The sequence below is a fragment of the Berghia stephanieae genome, chromosome 4 (assembly GCF_034508935.2).
Source record: "Berghia stephanieae isolate SIO BIC M18660-M18661 chromosome 4, UCSD_Bste_1.3, whole genome shotgun sequence".
Taxonomy (NCBI): Eukaryota; Metazoa; Mollusca; class Gastropoda; order Nudibranchia; family Aeolidiidae; genus Berghia; species Berghia stephanieae.
The window spans coordinates 10,237,306-10,259,805 of NC_088363.1; the positions used below are offsets into that span (position 1 = coordinate 10,237,306).

Here is a 22,500-nt window from a genome sequence, read left to right on the forward strand (position 1 = left end):
AGCTGGAACGAACTAATAATCAAAACAAATAAGAGAGAAGAATGGATGGACAGTTGGGTAATGAGCACTACGGGTAGATGTATGTTTTCCAATATGACCACTCCTGTAAAGACTGTGATAATCTCAGAAGACACCAGCAAAACATCATCTTTCATCTAAGAAAACAACACATACCATTTAACAGTCATTTAAGCAAAATTACCAAAATACACACCCCCTTCCTCTCCCTTATTATATCAACACCCCAATGAAACAGTAACACACCGCTTGCTTGAATGTCAACCTCTTGAAGACCTGAGATGCACATTCCTCCCACCAAATCCAAGCATCAGTAACACACTTTATAGTCACCTGGAACAACTACAAAAGACGGCTAACTTTTACGTCATGGCACAAGACCGAAGGGCTAGAGCTCAGGTGGTCGCTGGTTCGGATAAGCAAGTAAGTAAGTAAGTATGTTCAATCTTGAGAAGTTGAGCCAGGCATCAATAAAGCACTCAAAACACGAATAAGACGGAATGTTGAGAGCAGTCTGGACGTGAACACTGTGTCTTCTAATTATGAATGCATTGCCTTATCGGAGTCTGCATTGAGAGAACGAATGATAGGAACCTGGAACTTGTGAAGAGAATTGAAGGAGGAGGAGAAAGAAGAGGAGGAGGGGGGGGGGGGGGGGGAAGGAGGAGGTCGAGGATAATAAGGATGTATATGTAAGAGAAAGAGGAAGAGGAGGTTGAGGATAATAGGGAGGATAGAAGACGGGGGAATGGAGATAGGGGTGTGGGCACGGGTTGCGAAGAGGAATGAGGATGTTCAGTTTGCAAGATGCGAGGAAAAGACAGCTGATGTTGTGATCTCTATTTAAAATGACTAATAGAAAGCGCGTTAGAAATGGAAACGAAATGCATATTATGAAAACACTAAATGAAAACAGATGCCATAATTTAGCACTGTGATAAGGGTCCAAAACGACGTCTACAAATATGCAGGTCTGACATCCGAACATTCTTATTAGCCTAATTTAACATTGTTGTAATGGACAATATTTTGCTTGTTTTTTTTTTTTTAGATATAAATAATAATGTGAAATTGAATGTAAGCTTCAATTTAATTACAAAAACAGATCAAATGAACGCTTCGGGTTTCCCCTTTATCAACAAAACAGGATGAATGAAACAACACAGATGAATGAGATTATCTGCTAGTGGCGAAGTTAAGATTTACAGCAACATTTACATTTTTTTTTAGATGTCCATTTCAACAATGAACCCGTGAGGGACTGGGTTACCAGACCTGCAAATAAATGAACGTCGATTGAAATACTTCCAATTATTCTACCCTTCGCCACAAATAGGAACGCGTAATGATATCGAGTTTACAATAATAATTTATGTCGTCATATTTTTCAAACGCTAAACTTCACTAAAAAATTGATTCTTAAAAATTAGAATCTATCTACCTTTTAAGTGTATTTGAAAATGTCTTTTATTCAAAGATGACGAAATCGGAACCAATATTGATTACACTCTGGTAGTGTGGGATTCGAACTTTATTCCCAACGTGTGTCACTCGCAAGCTCGTACATTCGCATTCCACTACACGTCCGAAATTTCTAAAAAGCGATCAAGTGTGTAAGAATCGTAGAGTGTATAAGATTATAAAGCTTCATCTTCAAGCAGATGTTATATATATATATATATATATATATATATATATATATATATATATATATATATATAATATATTATAATATTTAGATAATTTTGGCACTTCCTGAATTAATACATGTTTTGATTTTGATTTGTATTAAGTGTATGGCAAACGAGAGAGAGAGAGAGAGAGAGAGAGAGAGAGAGAGAGAGAGAGAGAGAGAGAAAGAAAGAGAGAGAGAGAGAAAGAAAGAGAGAGAGAGAAAGAAAGAAAGAGAGAGAGAGAGAGAGAGAGAGAGAGAGAGAGAGAAGAAATAATATTCTTTACTTAACACATTTGGCCTGCTCAAATTGTAGTAAGCGTATGGTAAGAGAGAGAGAGGGAGAGAGAGAGAGAGAGAGAGAGAGAGAGAGAGAGAGAGAAGAAGTAGAAGAAGAAGAAGAAGAAGAAGAAGAAGAAGAAGAAGAAGAAGAAGAAGAAGAAGAAGAAGAAGAAGAAGAAGAAGAAGAAGAAGAAATAATATTTCGACGTTAAGAAAATATTAACACAGGGCGAGATATGACAAACAATTATCATATTTTGGAATGCTCAATTTGTATCTAGCAAGTGCACGGCCGAGAGAGAGAGAGAGGGAGAGAGAGAGAGAGAGAGAGAGAGAGAGAGAGAGAGAGAGAGAGGGAGGGAGGAGAGAGAGAGAAAAGAGAGAGAGAGAGAGAGAGGAGAGAGAGAGAGAGAGATGGAGGGAGGAGAGAGAGAGATATGGAGGTAGGAGAGAGAGAAAAAAAAAAAGAGAGAGAGAGAGAGAGAGAGAGAGAGAGAGAGAGAGAGAGAGAAAGAGGGAGAGAGACCGCGAAAGCGCGAGAGGGAGAGAGAGATGAAGGGAGGAGAGAGCGAGAGGAATGAATGAATATTTTTACGTTAAGGAAACAAATAACTTGAGATGAGACATGGCATAACAAAACAACCTTGTACAATTATCACATTAACACTGGGTCACTATGACACTCCTCAAACACTTACCTGTCCTCCTCTGGGTTGGAATAACTCCAAAATCCAATTTACTTCATGGAAATTTTTGTTTATGTGTTAATCCTTGTGTATTCCCGTAGTAATTACCGCTCTCAAGCGCCTCGACCCGTGAGTTTTCATACACACGTATTCCACCTTCACATCAGCACCTGGCCATAGTGTCAGCTCCACACTTAAATCCGTTTGAAAACATAGAAAACAAATGCCAGAGATTTACGGCATTTCCTGTTTGTTTATTTTACAAAGGAAAAAGATATTTTCCCCAGGTCTACATGAATATGATGTTTATTCAAATTTCTCTAAACGTAATAATCGTAAACAAAATATTCAACATATTGTAGTATTGAAACCATTTGGTAGTTGTTTCCAACACAAAGCACAATTTATATAATCTTTGACAGTAGATTACGTTAATCTCATACAAATTGGTGACTGTATCAAACAATAGAATGCACATCAAAGATGAATCGTAACAGCTTAAGATTATATATATATATATATTAAAATGCCAATACACCACCAAAATTTTCGGGTTCATCCAAAACATTCATACATTTCTGTATCCAATAATATAGAAATAACAGTTAAATTAATAAACCCGTTTGAAAATTTCTCACGGCGTGCTGCTGGAATCTGCTCACTGTGTGTAGAGCCTAATGTACAATAAAAATAATGAATATAATAATTTTTAATTTAAAGAGCAAAATACTAAACACTGAAATAAAAGTGTCGGACTCAAATAACTTCTTCAGCAAATTTAGAAAAAACAATTTAAAAACTTTGAAAGTAACCTGCTGGAAGCTAAAATATCGTAGAGCGTAATGTAAAATAAATATAGATAGTATGCGCTTGGCTGAGAAGCTCATAACATTGCCATCCGGAAGTATAACGGACCAATACACAAAACTGTGTGTATCCATGAACGTTTATAGTCTGGTTAATACAGTTCAGTGAGCATTACTCATAAACGCGGATGGCAAAAAAAAAAAAAAAAAAAAAAAAACAACAACAAAGACCTGAGTGACGTCATCTTCGAACTATCTATATAACAACTTTCTAAAGAAGAGAAAAATACTAAACACTGAACGTTTCGGGCTCACTTTTGAAGCGAATTTAGAAAAACAGTAAAAATAAAACGATTGTAGGCTATTTGGTAATATTATGTTTCCTTATTCTGAAGCTGACATAGTTGTTGTTTTATTTTTTCATTGCTTTTGAAAATAGTTGTTGACTTATCTCTTCAACCGGGTGTTGGGTGTTATGGTAGCTGGATGAATCAGTTCATCAAACTTGAGTTTGAAGTCAAACTGATTGTAAAATTCTTTTTTATTTTATTTTTAGCAGTGTAAGGAACCAGTTTTATTTTGTATTTCAATGATAGACGATCCATCAAAACACTCCTCATATTCCACGAAGCACAAAACGGAAAACTTGATATTCCCACTCGCCATTTGAAACGGAACGACAACAAAACAAGAAACTTAGCTTTTAAATTCACCCCCGTCCCAGTCACGAACAAACCATCATCTTTCCTCATTCTTCCCCTCCACCACCCAACTTTGGAAATCCCTACCAACCACTTGTAGACAAGACCTTTCGACTGCTGACTTCAAAAAAATAACTCCTTCTTCCCTCTAAAACCCCTGTTACTGATGAAAAGACGGCCATAGAATCTCCAGCCTGAAACTTTGGCCTTAATGGAAGAAGAAGAAGAAGAAGAAGAAGAAGAAGAAGAAGAAGAAGAAGAAGAAGAGAAGAAAGAAGAAGAAGAAGAAGAGAAGAAGAAGAAAGAAGAAGAAGAAGAAGAAGAAGAAGAATAAAAATCAAATGTAATTGATATCTGATTAAAATGAGTTAAATATCAAATATTTGACTTAAATTTACCCCCCCCCACCCTTCTCCAGAGACAATGCCAAATTGGCACGAATTGTAATATTATACCTATATAGTGTGGCTATGTTGTTTAGTGGTATGACACTCGCCTTCGGAACAGAAGGTCCTGGGTTCGAGTACCACTCTTAAGGACCATAGTTTGAGTCCTTGGAAATCTTCACTCGCGTTCTTCTCAGGTGTGAATGAGTAAATAACAGGCGTCATGTCTCGTCCTACATGTTGATTATTGCTGTTGGCTAAGGACCCTTGGCAAAGCGCTTTGATCACGATTAGTAGATATTGCACTATATAAATGCTCTAGGGTTTTTTCCCCCTTTTTTTTCTTTTTTTAAAATTTTTTTGACACATAATTTTATCTATGTGGGTTTTGTGACCGTCTAGCATCAGGATTTATTGGGTGCAGGTTGGAAGGATGCCTTCAGTCGTGATATCATGAGTTCAAGTGGGTGTGTAGATATTTCATATCAAAACATTGAGCTTTTGTTTACAAATCTGGAAAGTGGAGTGGGTACTCGACGTTTTTCTAGTTTTTGTTTTTGTTTTGTTTTTGTTGTTTTTTTTTTGTTTTGGAAGTGGGGGCGGGTGGGGGTGGGTAGGGGTGAGGGATGTTCCTTATTCCTTATTTTGTCGACGCTGCAGATATTTACTTTTTACTAGTTTGGTGGGGTATTGTTGTTGTTACTGTTGCTGTCGCTGTTGCTGTTGCTGCGTGAAGCTCGAAGGAAAAACTAACGACAAGTATTGAAATGTAAGCTTCATTTTATTAAATGAAGACAGTTACTGTTTACGTTTCGGGTTTCTCCTTTATTAATAAAACATGATAGTGAAACACTGAGGACGAATGAGAGAGTGTGAATCGCGTAGTAAAGATCACCTTCAGTGTTCAGTGTATTTTGAAATATTCAAGAAAAAACCTTTTGGAACAAATTACGACAAAAAGACATTAGCTGTCAATGAGCACATTCTATTACAAAAATATATTTACACAATTCCACCATTGTGGAAACATGAATGTTTGTACTCTCTCTCTCTCTCTCTCTCTCTCTCTCTCTCTCTCTCTCTCTCTCTCTCTCTCTCTCTCTCTCTCTCTCTCTCTCTTTCTCTCTCTCTCCCTCTGTGTGTGTGTGTGTGTGAGAGAGAGAGAGAGAGTGAGTGTCCGTGCGTGTGTGTGTGTGTCCTATGAGTATGCGACCGTGTGTGTGTGTGTGTGTGTGTGCGTGTCAGTGTGTGTGTATGTGTGTGTGTGTGTGTGTACGTGATTAAGTATGTTTGTCTTGGAAGGGGGTCTATAGACAATCGATGACCAATCTAGACCATTCCATTTTTGCCAATTTCATGAATTCCACCGTCTATCAAATATACTTCGAACTCTGAGAAAAAAAAAAAAAAACCACATTTAAAAATAAGAATTTGGCCAGAAAACTTGACTTTCAAATCTTGATCGATTAAAATGACCCTCACATTGTCAAAAACTCTCAAACCTGGGACTTCAATAAAGTCTTCAATGAAGTCCCAGGTTTGAAAGTTCCTTGTAAATTGAGGATCATTTTAACCGATTGATGTTTGAAATACGAGTTTCTGGCCAAATTCTTAAAAACGTGTTTCATTCATTTTTCGAATACTGTATGTAGTAGTATGGGACAGCTTTATACAATTTGTTGAAGATCATTACCCCTGAATTATTCCTTCTAACGTTGATTGATTTGACCCTGCGGTTGATACACCAATCTGACAAGCAATGACAAAACAACTTGAGCTTTGATATAGAGCAATATCCACTAAAAGTGCTCAAAGTGCTTTACAAATCGGTCCTTGAGCAACAGCAATACGTAACTTGTACAACGAGACATGACGCCTGTTAGGCGATATAACATTTTTTTTGACAGGCATGGTTGTTGACGGTCTAGTACCAATTTTACATCTGAGTACGGTGAGAGAATGTGAGTAAAGAGCATTTTCCAGGGATTCAACTATGTGCCGAGCGAGGCTCGAACCCAGGACCTTCCAATCCGAAAGCGAGTGTCAAACCACTAGACCACATAGCCACACAAAGCAAAACATCTTTGTAAATTTTTCCAGAAAACTTTCACATGATTAATATTACTGGGACTTTGTATATAATAGTGTGATGTCAAAATACTGGTTCCAATCTCGTTGGAAGTGTAAAATAGTCTTCCGGAGGACTAGGAACATATTTTGTGCAACGGATCTTCTAGTTTCAAGGTGATTGTATTTTATTTTCGCCTAAATTAATTAATCATACTGGTCATCAATTAACATCACACATCCCCCCCCCCTTCTCTCCCTCTCTCTGTCTCTCTCTCTCTCTCTCTCTTTCTCTCTCTATCTCTCTCTATCTCTCTCTATCTCTCTTTTTCCGTCCCTTTCTCTATATCTCTTTCTCTCCCCCCCTCTCTCTCTCCCTCTCTTTCTCTATCTCTCTCCCTCTCTCTCTCTCTTCCTCTCTCTCTCTCTTCCTCTCTCTTCCTCTCTCTCCCTCTCTCTCTCTCTTCCTCTCTCTCTCACTCTCTCTCTCTCTCCTCTCTCTCTCTCCTCTCTCTCTCTCTCCCTCTCTCCCCCCCCCCTCTCTCTCTCTCTCTCTTCTCTCTTCTCTCTCTCTCTATCTCTCTTCCTCCTCTCTTATCTTTTCTCTCCCCCTCTCTCTCTCCTCTCTTCTCTTCCTCCTCTCTCTCTCTCTCTCCTCTCTCTCTCCTCTCTCCTCTCTCTCTCTCTTCCTCTTCTCTCACTCTCTCTCTCTCTTTCTCTCTCTCTCTCTCCTCCCCCCCTCTCTCTCCTCTCTCTCTCTCCCCTCTCCTCTCTCTCCTCTCTCTCCTTCTCTCTCCCCCTCTCTCTCTCTCTCTCCTCTCTCTCCCCCCCTCTCCCTCTCTCTCTCCTCCCTCCCTCTCTCCCCCCCCCCCTCTCTCTCTCTCTCTCTCTCTCTCTCTCTCTCTCGTAGTCATAAGGATATGCCTAATACATCCTGTTACTAAATTAGGTTTGCCATTATCAAATGATTCTGTTTAAAATCTATTCATTGTTACTCCTGTGGATGACTGTTAAAGAACTTTCAAGAAGTTTTGAACCGGAAGTGAGGAAGGGGGGACGTCACGACTTCTGCCTCCCATTGTTCTCAGCATCTGATTCAGCCCGACATAATACCGTTTCGAGGCCAAAGTTCACTTAGCACGTCGTGTACTCAGGTGTAAAATGAGTACCTAGCCGTTAACAGCGTTGTATCTATCCGAAAAAAATTGTAATTTAATATCGCCTCACAGGCGTCATGTCACGTCCTACACGTTTAGTGTTGCTGTTGGTCAGGGACCCCTTGAAAAGAGCTTTAAGCACGTGTAGTGGATATTGCACTATATAAAAGCTCAATTTTTAAAAAAATAAACTTATTTGCAGGTCTGATAACCCAAATTATTATGGCCTCATTGTTATAATGGAAATACTCTCAACCCAACCCATATTACATACTGTCCATTACAACAATGTAAAAAACGGGCCCATAATCGCCACTGGATCTATCAGACCTGTGAAATATATTCACGATGGTCACATAATATAATGTTTCTGCCCGAAACGGTTACAATACACGACAAATGAAATGTAATCAAAACGGTAATTGACTCAAGCTGTGCAAATCTGAGTCCAATTCTAACGCTCTGACTGATTACTGTGCGTGAGTACCATTCACAGCCTGTGACTCACTTATAAACGTATTCAATATTAACCAGTTCACTGAGCGTACTCTGGAAAAACACTTATTTATTATTTTTTTAATGAGCTTTATATAGCGCAATATCCACTAAATGTGCTCAAAACGCTTTACAATGGTCCCTGGTCATCAGCAACATTTAACATGTAGGACTGGACATGACGCCTGTTAGGCGATATTAAAGTTTTCGGACAAGACAACGCTGTTTACTGCCAGGTATCATTTAACACCTGAGTACGGTGAGAGAATGTGGTAAAGAGCTTCTCCAAGACTACAAATGCGCCGAGCGAGGCCTTGAACCCAGGACCTTCCGATCCGAAAGCGAGTGTCATACCACTAGAGCACATCGCCGCACCAAATTACGACAGTTAAATGGAGTAACAGAAAGTCCGCAAGGATTTGAAATGAATGTACCTTATATAGATAGTATGCAGATGACGTCACTCAGGCCTTTGTTATTGTTCTGCATCGCGTTTGTGAGTTGTTCTCACAAAACTGATAACCAGACTATAAAAGTTCATGGTTACACAGAGTTTGTGTGTTGGTCCGTTATACTTCCGGATGGCAATGTTGTGGACTCCTAGGCCAAGCGTATTCTATCTATATTGATATAGTACAGCATTATCATGACCTATTTCGTCACAATGATTATGGATGGGAAACAATAGAGTGGTGTTAAACAATTGGTTCCAATCCCATTGGATGTGTCAAACCGGTCCTCCGGACGATTGGATACATGTTTTGTGTAATTGGTCGTCTGGCTTCACAGTGATGGAATCTGTTTTCTTGTCTAAATATAGATAGAATATAGTTGACGTCACTCGGGTCTTTGTTTTTCGGGTTTTTTTTTTTTTTTTTTTTTTTTTTTTTTTTGCCATATGCGTTTATGAGTAATTCTCACTAAACTGTATTAACCAGTCTATAAAAATTCATTGTAACAAAAGTTTTGTGTGTTGGTTCATTATATTTCCGGATGGCGATGTTGTGAGCTTCTTAGACAAGCGCATACTATCTCTATCCTGGTCGTCAATAAATACCATCTATTCTCGTCTTTTACGTCCCGTAATCCTAAGAATCTGTCTATACATCCTGCTACAAAATAATTTTGCCACCTTATGATGCAATATGTAACCTATTCATAATTAGTCCTCCAAAGGACTGGTTGCATACACACTTCCAATGATTTTGGAACTGGAAGAGTAGAATTTGTAACGTCACGACTTCTGTGCCCTATGAGCGCTATTTCGTGGTCTTGTGGTCTTGATCGGATCGGAAGGTCTTGGGTTCGAGTCCCGCTCGGAGCTGCGCATACCAGAGTCCATGGAAATGACTCAACATATGGTCAATTAAAACAATGATAAATCGAACCTATAATTGCGTTCGGTGATCAGACCTTCAAACATGTACACCTGGGTCACACCATTTTGTTTTCGTACACGATATAATCAAAACTTGTCATCAGTTTGTAACGTCCGACTTCTTGCCTATGACGCTATTTCGTGTCTTGTGGTCTTGATCGATCGGAAGGTTGGTTGATCCGCTGACTCATACAGGTCCATGGAATGATCAAATATGGTAATAAACAATGATAAATCGAACCTATAATTGCGTTCGGTGATCAGACCTTCAAACATGTACACTTGGGGTCACATCATATTTTTTTTCCGCACACGATACAATCAAACTTGTCGTCAATTTCACGGTCGTCTTTTTGTTATTTGTTTTTGTTTTTGTTTTGTTTTGTGTCTTGTTTTGGTTTGCTTTTGTAGGGGAAAGGGGGGGGGGGGAAGGGAAGGGGGGCGTCTTTTTTTTTCATTTCACAGATCCATAGTGTGTACCAATTGAATAGACAGGTAGATAACCACGCCCCTCGGACAATCGTCATAATGTAAACACGGGCAGTGATTGGTAGACACAGCAAACTACACAGGTTTTTCTATCGATGGTATGTGTTTAAGTAAAATATCCACTGTTCAACCGCTTGATCAATAGAACTAACACAGAAAACTATGTATAAATGTAAACGTTTATTATCTGATCGAGAAAATCGTGTGATAACTAGTCACCCATTTGGCGGTATAAAGACAATAACAATGATCAGTGATTGGTCGATTTCATTCACGTTACTGTTTATAAACAAGCAACTATGTTTGTCCGAGCACGTGTGAGGGTGTGTCACAAATTCCATGTTTTGGTTGGTCAAAAATCTACAGGTTAATTGTATATAATTGAAAAGAAAGAACAGAAGAAAAAAAAAAGAGAGCAAAAACAAAAACTCAAAGAATGTTTACCTCAGGAATTTAGATGACAATTTGTAAGCATTGAATCATTCATGTTTTGAATGTTTCTAGTGTTGTTGACTGAAGTAGGGTTTTAATCCCGAAACTTTCCGGTATTTTGTTCTCTTTTTTAAAGCTGTTACATTATTTATTTTGGATTATGACATTTTACAGTCCACAGCTTCTAACAACTCGGTATTACTGAAACATTTAATTGTTTCCTGTCACAATGATCAGTTGTCTTCTTTTTACAGTCCACAGCTTCTAACAACTCAGTATTACTGAAACATTTAATTGTTTCCTGTCACAATGATCAGTTGTCTTCTTTTTACAGTCCACAGCTTCTAACAACTCGGTATTACTGAAACATTTAATTGTTTCCTGTCACAATGATCAGTTGTCTTCTTTATTAATGATCTTTGTTCGTTTATCTGTATCATTATTAGGAATGAAAATGACGTCACTCAGCTCTTTGTTGTTGTTTTTAGACAGCCAATTAACGGTCAGTTCTCGCTAAATTCTATCAATCAATCTATAATCCTTTAAGGTTACACATAGTTGTGTGTGTTGGCAAAATTAAATCCGGCTGGCGGATGGTGTGAGTAATTTACCTAAATGCATATCATCAACATTTTTTTTTTGAGCAGTTGACTCGTTTATTAATGAAAATTGTTCGTGTATGAATGTCTGGTGTGTATATCGTTATTAAATAAGAATTGTTGTGTTGCTCTGATCTAAATCCCCAAGTGGAATTGAAAAATTATGAGAAACAGAATTTGGGCGGAGCTTGTGGTGTCCAAACACGGGCATTTCTCTTGGGTCCAACAAAAATGTTGCAGTATTCAGAAATAAACACATTTTAGAAAAACATGTTGGCCAAAAACCCGTCCTTCAAATAACGTTCATCAATTGATATGATCCTCAAATATCCATCGATTTTAATTGACCCAGAAATCCCAGGCTTGAGAGTTTGTTTTTTATGACAAGATGAGGGATCGTTATAATCGATCGATATATATGAAGGAAGAGTTTTCTGTCCAAAATTTAGAAAATTGTATTTTTTAGAATACGATTGTTCTTGGGTCCAACAGCAATCCTGCGATGTTTGGCCTGGCGAAATTTATTATTCTGCCATATTCTGGAAAAACCCATCTTTTAAAATTTGGCCAGAAAACTCGTCCTTCAAATATCGATGGTTTTAAATGACCCTCATCTTGGCAAAAAAACCATTCAAACCTGGGACTTCGCAAAGTCCCAGGTTTGAGTGTTTTTTGCCAAGATGAGGGTCATTTAAAACCATCGATATTTGAAGGACGAGTTTTCTGGCCAAATTTTAAAATATTGGTTTTTCCAGAATACGACAGTATTGGTGAGCTATATTTTTTCTCCAAAATGATTTTATTGTTCTCTTTATTTTATTTGCTCTTTTCATCTGTTACTGTTCCATTTACTGATTGTTATTATTATTATCATTATTATTATTATTATTATTATTATCATTATTATTATTATTATTATTATTATTATTATTATTATTATTATTATTATTATTATTATTATTCTTAAATTATGATTATATCAGTTATTTTTTTCCAATATATTTATTATTATTATTATTTATTATTAATATATTTTTTTCAATTACAGTATTTATATTATTTTTTCTAAATGATTTATTATTATTTTATTATTTTATTATCTTTTTATCTTTACTTTCATTTATATTTTATTATTATTATCATTATTATTATTATTATTATTATTATTATTATTATTATTATTATTATTATTATTATTATTATTATTATTATTATTATTATTATTATTATTATTATTATTATTATTATTATTATTATTATTATTATTATTATTATTATTATTATTATTATTATTATTATTATTATTATTATTATTATATTATTATTATTATTATTATATATTTTATTATTATTATTATTATTATTATTATTATTATTATTATTATTATTATTATTATTATTATTATTATTATTATTATTATTATTATTATTATATTATTATTATTATTATTATTATTATTATTATTATTATTATTATTATTATTATTATTATTATTATTATTATTATTATTATTATTATATTATTATTATTATTATTATTATTATTATTATTATTTATTATTATTATTATTATTATTATTATTATATTATTATTATTATTATTATTATTATTATTATTATTATTATTATTATTATTATTATTATTATTATTATTATTATTATTATTATTATTATTATTATTATTATTATTATTATTATTTATTATTATTATTATTATTATTATTATTATTATTATTATATTATTATTATTATTATTATTATTATTATTATATTATTATTATTATTATTATTATTTATTATTATTATTATTATTATTATTATTATTTTATTATTATTATTATTATTATTATTATTATTATTTTATTATATTATTATTATTATTATATATTATTATTATTATATTATTCTTATCATCATCATTCTATCATCATCATCATCATCATCATCATCATCATCATCATCATCATCATCATTATTTATATTTCACAATTAAGTCTAGATATTCATTTTTTTTTTTGGTGTCATTCATCCCGACACAAAACCGCATTGAAGCACAATTGGACGTTTATCGTTGAGTATAAATAAAGCATTTATTATCATCTCTCATGGATTGTACTTTTAACGTTTGTCATAATCTGTCAAGGATTTTAAATGATAATTAGAACCATATCATGGACTGATATTCAATGTTTTATCTCACACAGGTGTCTGATCCCCGTTAATCTCATTGAATTTGCCACCCAATGTACCTTTACCGCCACCAATGCGATATCATTTCAATCTAAATCACATAATATCATCTATCCAATAATATCATCGATAAAATTTACTTCCATCACAAAACGGTACCTTTACCGCCTCCAATGCGAAGTCACTTCAATAATAATCACAGTATCACCTATCTAATAATGGCAATAAAGATTTTCTTTTGTAACAACAGATACCTTTCCGCCACCAATGCGAAATCATATTATATAAGTCACTGATCACCTATCCAATAAAAACGATAAATATTTATTTACGTTTAACATAAAAGGTACCTTCATCGCCACCAAATCGAAATCATATAAATATATATCACATACCACCTGTCTAAAAATGATATAGATTTACTTTTGTCGTAAAAGTTACCTAATTTACCACGTCCAATGCGAAATCATATAAAATAATCACATACCACCAATCCAAAAATGATACAGATTTACTTTTGTCGTAAAAGTTACCTACTTTACCATCTCCAATGCGAAAAAAAATCACATCAATATAAATCACCGATCTTATATTGAATAACCTGAGGGATTGGTAATAAATCCATGCAATGCAGTGAGCGTCACATTGTACTCATAATATCAATATCCCAACAATTTGAACCACCACAAGTCAACGTGAGTACAAACGCACGACAACACTATATCTCTAGTGTGAGCACTGATGATAGCTAATACTTACTTAGGACCGATCTGCCATGCCGTGCATTCATCGCCTACGGGCGGGCGTGATTCGGCGTGGTGTAGTGTGAGTGTGGTGGTGGTTTGTGTGGCGGTAGTTAGTAGTGGGGAGGTGGAGAGGTGGGGAGGTGATAGTGAGGGCAATGGCAGGTTTACTCCAGCCTGATGTTAATATTATATATTATCTGATTACTTCTGTCTCTCTCTCTCTCTCTCTCTCTCTCTTTCTCTCTCTCTCTCTCTCTCTCTCTCTCTCTCTCTAGACCTAGAAAACTGTTTTTAAAAAAAATAAAATACCACGCATTTATATATCAAAACATCCACTAAATTATGTGCTTAAAGTGCCTTGCACAAGAAAACAACAATACTTAACATGTAGGTCAAGACACCTGCGAATTTAGCGATATGTCAATTATTTTTCCATCAGATACAACGCTATTAATGGCCAGGTACTCATTTTATACTTGATTACGTTGATGAAATTTGAGTAAATCATTTTCCAATCACTCAATTTTTTCCCCACCGATCACTGCGAGATTCAAACCCTGGACCAACATGCCCTCTTTGCCTCTTCATACCTCTTGATTTTCTGTTCTCATTTCTCAACTTTCTACCTCTCTCTCTCTCTCTCTCTCTCTCTCTCTCTCTCTCTCTCTCTCTCTCTCTCTCTCTCTGTGTGTGTGTGTGTGTCTCTTTCTCTTCTCTTGAATCTCTCTCTCTTTTATATACTCTCGCTTCCTTTGACTCTCTCTCTCTCTCTCTCTTTCTCTCTTCTCTCTCTCTCCCGTCTCTGTCTCTATCTGCCTCTTTCTCTATCCGTTTTTTACACACATATAATCTCGCGCTCTTATTTTCTCTCTCTCTCTCTCTCTCTCTCTCTCTCTCTCTCTCTCTCTCTCTCTCTGTGTGTGTGTGTGTGTGTGTGTGTCTTCCACTTCAAGTGTCATAGCACTAGACCACAGGGACACAAAACATAACTTGCTGTTTATCTATTGATGATATTCATTTCTACTCCAGTCCACGTTTGTTTACTCTATCCATCCATTCCCTTGACTCCTTTAACCCTCTACAGGAGTCCCAATAGCTCAATTGGTAGAGCACTAGCTTCACACAGTCAAAGAGACCTCGATCGATCCCAGGTGTAGGCGATATTTTCTTCTTTTTTTTTTCTTTTTTTTTTTTTTTTTTGGCGAAAAGTAGCTTGAGATAGACCGACGTTCTATCCACAAGGTAGCAAATAATTGCTATCGTCCGTTTCACGCTATAGACATCGGGATAAACTCCTGCTCCACGGACCTAATGGCTCTGAAGAACTAATTTTTTGTTTGGTTTTTACCCTCTCCATATTTCATATCTCTCACCTTGCGCTATCTTTATTGTTTTCGTGTTTTCTCCTTTCATGCTTTTCATTGGCGGATATCAAACACACACACACACACACACACACACACACACACACAAATAAAACAACCACCGGCTATGATATTCCAGGGTTTTGACTTCCACTGTGGCCAGTGTCAGAATCTGCCATCACCCGTCAGGTGGAAACCATCATGAAAGACATTATTCTGAATATTTACAAATAGATAGAAATTTCCATAACTACACAAATTCGACAAGAGACATCCAATGAGAATAAGAAAAACTTTATTTTGAACAAGAAGATTGATGGACAGCTCTGTCCCTTTCGACTACTCAGTCGCCTCTCTCTCCCTCTCTGTCCGCAAGTACTGTCACCGATTCCGGCACTACTTTTTTCTCAACATTAACTCCCCACCTTGAAGTACTTAATTACATTAAACTTCAATCAAACAGATGAAAGTAAAGTTAAAGTATCAAAAAAAAATCTAAAAATAGAATTTAAAAACAAAAAAGTGTGAAAATCAAGATTCGCATTAACGATTTAACATAACACCATGATAACAATCATTAGCATGTTATTGTTTTCATTCAAAGTCAATGGACGTTTACATTAATACAAATAAAGATAGGAGAGAGATAATAAAAAAAGGAAAATATTTAAAATAAAGACACTTCAAGTACAAAGCCTAACTGCTTAACACCAGTTTGCATTAACCTACTGGTTATCTCCACCGACGGCAAATAAAAAAAGGAGAAGGAAAAATATTCAAGTGCAATGTAAAAAAAGGGAATCTAGACGTGTGGTATGATAACATCGGTACCCACCCCACAGGTCTCGAGTAATAATATTAAGAACAGGTAAGAAAGGCAAAACAAAGGTATCCCCTCCTTTTTTTTTTTTTTTCAACGGACACCTAACCGTTACTGGACTTTGACAGTATCATTTACACTTTACACACCTCTCACTCACACGCCGTATGAACGGCGCCTCCAAACAAAAACAACTCACTTCATCTCTTATTGTTAAAAACAACTAGCCCATACCCTCCCTTCTCTTATCTTAATACAATGGGTAAATCATGGAAGAGGGCAAACAAAAGTGAGGGGTAAAAGGTAAACAATGGACATTAATTTCAATGTGCCCTGAACGAGTATAAGTAAAAAGGTGGAAAAGTTCAATTACAGTAAACTCCGATTAAACAAGTTCACTTAGAAAACGAAATACATTGATAATAGGTTTGCGTTACATTAATTCAAACAATACATAATGTCAATATCATGAAAACAACATAAATGATAGCATTAAATCATCAATGTTTCAAACAAAACATGTTATTCCTGTTTCATATACAGTAGGCGACGCATTACTGCACGCTCACGGGAGAAGCCAAAAATCATGCTGCAATGCCTCGACCACTAACAGGATTATAGATCTAAACGATTCGGTGGTTTTACAATACGACCTCTCTTAGTGACACCTAGTCTCCTATTACTAAATGTTGGTAAACCTTCATTGACAGATTGATCTTCATCTGATTTAGCCTGATTACTCTCTTCTAAGACGTAATCATTTTCATTATCATCATCCAATTCATAAACGTGTACTCTTTGTATTGGTCTTACAAGAACCCCCTTAGCAGTTTTCAACTCTATGGTTCTTACCAAACCATCGCGCCCGGGCAACAAGCGAATTACACGAGCCATAGGCCAATGCAACCTAGGACAGTTATCTTCTCTGATTAAGACCAATGAATTTTCTCTTATTGGTGAACTTTTGGGTGAAGATTTAACAAGTGGAAGATTACGGATATATTCCTTATACCAGAACTCCAAAACTTGTCTAATTGCCTGCTGATTTGTAAATGACCATCTCGCAATAAAATGTTGGAAAGTGAACGTGTTTTACCACCGACAACGGGTTTATGACCATCAGACCGACCCAACAGAAAATGTGACGGAGTAAGCACCTCTTGACACTGCGGGTCATCAGAAACATACGTAAGCGGACGACTATTAATCACGGACTCAACCTCGACCAGTGCCGTTTCAAGTTCACTTCTTTTCAACACCCTATTCCCAAGAGTTTTCTTCAGTGACTGTTTTACAGATCTAACGAGCCTTTCCCAAATTCCACCCCTCCACGGAGCTCTGGGAGCATTAAATGACCACTTCACGGTGTCACCGGTTGAACTATCAGCAATAAGTCTCTGAGCTGCTTGGAATGTCTTTGCGTTGTCTGACAAAATCTTTGTTGGTTGACCGCGCCTTGCAACAAACCTCTTATAGGCCAACATGAAATCCCCCAAGGATAAGCTTTCACATAGTTCGAGATGGACAGCCCTAACCACACAACAAGTGAAGAGTAAAATATAGAACTTCTTTCCAACTGCATCCGACGCGTAAAGCGGACCAGTGAAATCCAAACCACAAATGCTGAAAACATCTGATCGTTTCAAGCGTTCGGCAGGAAGTGGAGCCATGGCTTGACTGCATTCTACAGAATCAAAGCGTTGACACCGCACACAATAACGTTTAACCCTTTTAGCTTGAGACCTCAAACCTATGATCCAATATCTGTTACGAAGAGATTCCATCATTTGTGACACACCTGCATGTTTCAAACTAACGTGTTCTCGGCGGACAAGCAACAAAGTCAAATGGCATTTCGGCAGAATAATCGGATACTTCTCATCATGACTTAACTCAGAAAACTCCAAACGACACTTCATTCTAACAAGCCCTGAGTCATCTAGAAACGGATTCATTTTGTACAGCACCGAGCCTTTCTTCAACTTTTCCTTCTTCAATAGGCAATTGATTTCGTCTGAGAAATGAACGGCTTGGATGTGCAACAAGAGCTTAGTATTGGCGGCATCTAACTCTTCAACAGAGAGATTCTTATCTTTACTCACTTTTCTTTTGGTAGCATTGTTCATAAAGCGCAAGACCCATGCCATAACTCTAACAGCCTTAGTGTATTCTCCCCACCGTTTTGAGTCTAACACTGATTCAACACCAACAAGGCAAGTATTGACTTCAGAAGCCCCCTTTTCTTCTACCAGCGCTTCTTCATTAGGTGCACATTCTGAGACATTCGTATCGGCCGTAAATTCCTTCAACCAAGGAGGACCTCTATACCACAATGGGTTGGCCATCAACTCCTTTGCAGTTAAACCCCTGGTAAGACAATCAGCGGGATTTTCTTTACCACGACAATGGTTCCACGCCACTGGTTCCGTGACTTCCTGAATCTGAGCCACCCGATTGCAAACAAATGGTTTCCACCTAGTTGGGTCACTTCTTATCCATTGCAACGTAACCAAGGAGTCTGTTCCAGCAGAAGTACTTGACATTATCAGGTAAATACAGTGAGTTGATAACAGAGCGAAGCAGCTTAGACCCTACAACTGCCCCAACAACTCCAGCCTAGGCAACGTAACGGGTTTCAACGGGCAAACTCTAGCCTTCGATAGTACCAAGGACACGGACACTGAACTATCTGACTCCAGAACTCTTAGATATATGACCGCGCCATAAGCTTGCATGGAACTGTCACAGAAACAGTGTAATTCAACTCTTTGTTTATCCCCCAAGATACTGCAACATAACACCTTGGAATGGACAACTTCTTCAACTCCGTTACACCTTTGAGCCAAGAACGGAATGCATGACACATAGCCTCGGAGACCTCTTCATCCCACGAAACTCCCAGTTTCCACAGATCCTGGAACAAAATTTTCACAGTAATGATAAACGGAGATATTAACCAAGAGGGTCAAAGATCCTGGCAATGCAACTGAGCACTAACCTCTTAGTCACTATCAAATCGGACGCGACTACCTCACTATCAAAGGTAATTGAATCTTCCCTTGGATTCCAATGCATTCCAAGGACCTTAACTGACTCGACCTCGATGGTCTTATCCTTAAATTGTCTTTCACAATTTTCAGCAATGTCGGAACTATTAGACGACCATTTGCACAAATTCATGCCAGCTTCAGACATGATCTTCATGGCTTCTGATTTCAGACTCAGAACCTCTTCGGTGGTGTCACCACCCGATAACCAATCATCCACATACATGTTATCTGACAGTTCTTGTTTTGTATTTGATTCTGGATACTTGGACAAATGATGTCGGATCGTTGCATTTAGCAAAAACGGACTGGCCTTATTACCGAACGGTACGCGGACTATGCGCATAACGCGAATTTTGTCACCAACTTTCCAGAGGAAACGATGGGCATCTCGATCTTCCGGTTTCACCAAGATCTGGAGAAACGCCTTTTCAATGTCTGCACTTAACGCTATTTTGTACCTCCTGAAACGCATGAGTACATTACTTAACAACGGCAACAGGTTTGGGCCTGTATGCATGCAGTCATTCAGAGAGACTGCATTCGGACCGGAAGCAGACGCATCAAAAACGGGACGTATTTTGGTAGACACACTAGACATCTTCACCACAGGTCGGTGTGGAAGATAAAACTTCACGTTGACATTTGTCACCTCTTCCTCGTCTTTTATTTCTTCTATTATGCCCTCTGCCTCCATCTTATGGAATACCTCATTGTACCCCTCTTTTAATACTTGATCTTTAGACAACTTTTTGTCTAACCTTTCAAGCCTAATTCGGGCTTGCTATTCATTTGTCTGTAAAGACTGTTTCTTTGTTTCAACCCAGGGCAAGGCCACTTCGTACCTTTGCCCATTGTGCTTAATGCTCTCTGAAAATTCAGTCATGACTTTTGACTTAATTTCTGGTTTGGCCTCGTGACAACATTCGAGGTAACTTAAATCCCACATTTTTCTAAAGTCTGAATGAGGGATATCTGTTAAACATAATAGTTGCGTGGGGTTCGAATCCCTTGTCTGAGTGTTTGAACTCACATAAGTCCCTGAGAGAACCCATGTGTCAAAAATGGTCTTTTGAGCGACCAATCCAGAGGACCCACTTACACTGATTCCTGCTCTGACTATCTTCCAATAATAATCTTGTCCAAACAAGAAGTCAATAGTGACATCACCATCACTCTGCAAATTCTCAGAAAAGTTGCATGCGGTAAATTCTGACATAACACTAACAGGTATAGCAGGCCGATACATGGGGGCACAGATTGTGTTCACCTCAATCAAAAACATGGAAGTCTTACTTCTATCTGGTAAGTCAAAGCTAACATCATAAACATTCTTTGTGAATTACCAGATGGCTTCTTAGCCTCAAAAGCAGACACATTCAATTTCTCACGACCATACAAGTTGGATGGATCAATTTGACAGCTTTAGTGGAGATGAAGCTTCTGTCAGCACCACTGTCCAGCAAAGCTGTAAATTGATTTCCATTTACAGACACTTTCATGGTTTGTAACACAGTGCTCTCGTTTGTAAGTTTACTTCTACAAAAACTAACATTGGTGGATTCGGAATTAACATCAACATCCATCTTTTTTGTGTCTTCTTTCTTACAGAAGAAAGCATTGTTTTTTGACCACATGATTTACAATGAGAATAGCATTTTTTAGCAATATGTCCTTTCTTAAAACAAACAAAACACAACTTGTTGTCCTTAATCTTAATCAAAACATCCTCTTGTTTCATCGAATTAATTGTCCGACACTTTTCCGTTGGGTGTTTACCAGAGCAAAACAAACAACGCCCGCTGTCATCACTCATAGTAGACGTAAAGGCAGACACTGTTGACGAGGATCCATGATGACGATTCGTTGGTTGTCGTTGTTCACGCCGCTCACGTTGTTCAGGATTGAAGCTGTAAGAGCGTTCCCGATTTTCAATCTCGCATTGCAAAAAATCCATTAAGAAGTCAAGATCCGCTTCCTTCCTGAGGCTCTGTCTGGCCCACATGAGTCGAATATCCGACGGCAACCGGCTCACGATGATAGGAGTTAGAACCAAACCAAATTTGCTGCCATCTACATCCAAGTTTTTCAGACTTCTAATGTTCACTTGTAGTTGATTGAACACCGACCACAATGCTTTCGTGTTTCGCGTGTTTGGAAACTCTACATTTAACAAATTTTGCACGTGTCCAAAAATAATTCTTTCTTTTCGACCAAAACGATCTTTCAAAATATCCAAAGCAACTGAATAATTTTCTGATGTTAAAGAAAGTCCTTGAATGGCAACTTTTGCCTCTCCAGTCAAGAAACTCTGCAAATAGCTAAATTTCGAAATGTCTGGTAAGTTGGTCTTATCAATAAGAGCTGAAAATTTGTCTTCAAATGATGGCCACTCGGAAAAATCACCGTTGAATTTCGCTATCTCAATTTTCGGCAGTTGGGGTGACGCGGTATAATGGGATCCGACTGTAGTAAGTTGTGCAGGTGTTGGGCCCTGAATCGGCATTTGGGAAAGCTGATTTCATTTGCGATTGGCTTGCGCGGTTGTTTCATTAGCACGCACGATGTATTCTTCCGCTTCGTCAATGTCCGTAGGCAATTCTGACGCCTCTAAAAGTAATTCTAAATTGTCTTGAATTTCGTTTAACTGATCCAAACGTTTACTTACATCGTTCAGTCCAACCTCGATTTCCTCTCTAGAAACATCACTTTTGTTAATTATAACTGATAATCGATCCACAGCTCTCGTTAGCCAGCCTCTCTTAGCTGCACGTTTCTTTATTAAAGTTTCTCGGTCAAAAGTCGACATCTTGAAATCTCTATCTCACAAAAGTTTATAAACAATAATCCATCTAAAGGTCCCTGGTTCGATCCCGGGTTTCGGCACCAGAATATTCTGAATATTTACAGATAGATAGAAATTTCCATAACTACACAAATTCGACAAGAGACATCCAATGAGAATAAGAAAAACTTTATTTTGAACAAGAAGATTGATGGACAGCTCTGTCCCTTTCGACTACTCAGTCGCCTCTCTCTCCCTCTCTGTCCGCAAGTACTGTCACCGATTCCGGCACTACTTTTTTCTCAACAGACATTTCACCTGGAAAATGCGTTTTGCTCGACTTAAGCGAATCATCAGCCGGACGCACTCTGAAAATAAAA

The 22,500-nt window shown here is 37.3% G+C and overlaps 3 protein-coding genes across 5 annotated transcripts in view; all 3 read right to left on the bottom strand.

The window, feature by feature from the left end:
* LOC144970010 (short transient receptor potential channel 4-like) overlaps window positions 1-22,500 on the bottom strand; it is a 506,392-nt gene that overhangs the window by 194,058 nt on the left and 289,834 nt on the right. The window contains exons 1-2 of one of the 3 annotated variants that reach the window (XM_078909159.1): window positions 13,896-14,091; window positions 2,671-2,978 (exon numbers count right to left, since the gene is read on the bottom strand). The exons of the other annotated variants lie outside the window; for them this stretch is intronic. The gene's annotated coding sequence lies outside the window, so the exon portion shown is untranslated. Of the gene's footprint in view, window positions 1-2,670; window positions 2,979-13,895; window positions 14,092-22,500 lie in introns of those variants that run through there. 3 annotated transcript variants of the gene reach the window in all.
* On the bottom strand, window positions 17,239-18,831 carry LOC144971689 (uncharacterized). Its single transcript, XM_078912761.1, has one exon. The coding sequence runs from the start codon at window positions 18,829-18,831 to the stop codon at window positions 17,239-17,241; it is 1,593 nt and encodes a 530-aa protein (XP_078768887.1).
* Window positions 18,880-20,032, bottom strand: LOC144971690 (uncharacterized). Its single transcript, XM_078912762.1, has 2 exons — window positions 19,287-20,032; window positions 18,880-19,027 (listed from the first exon to the last, which is right to left on the bottom strand). Exons 1-2 carry the CDS (start codon window positions 20,030-20,032, stop codon window positions 18,880-18,882), a joined length of 894 nt encoding a protein of 297 aa, XP_078768888.1.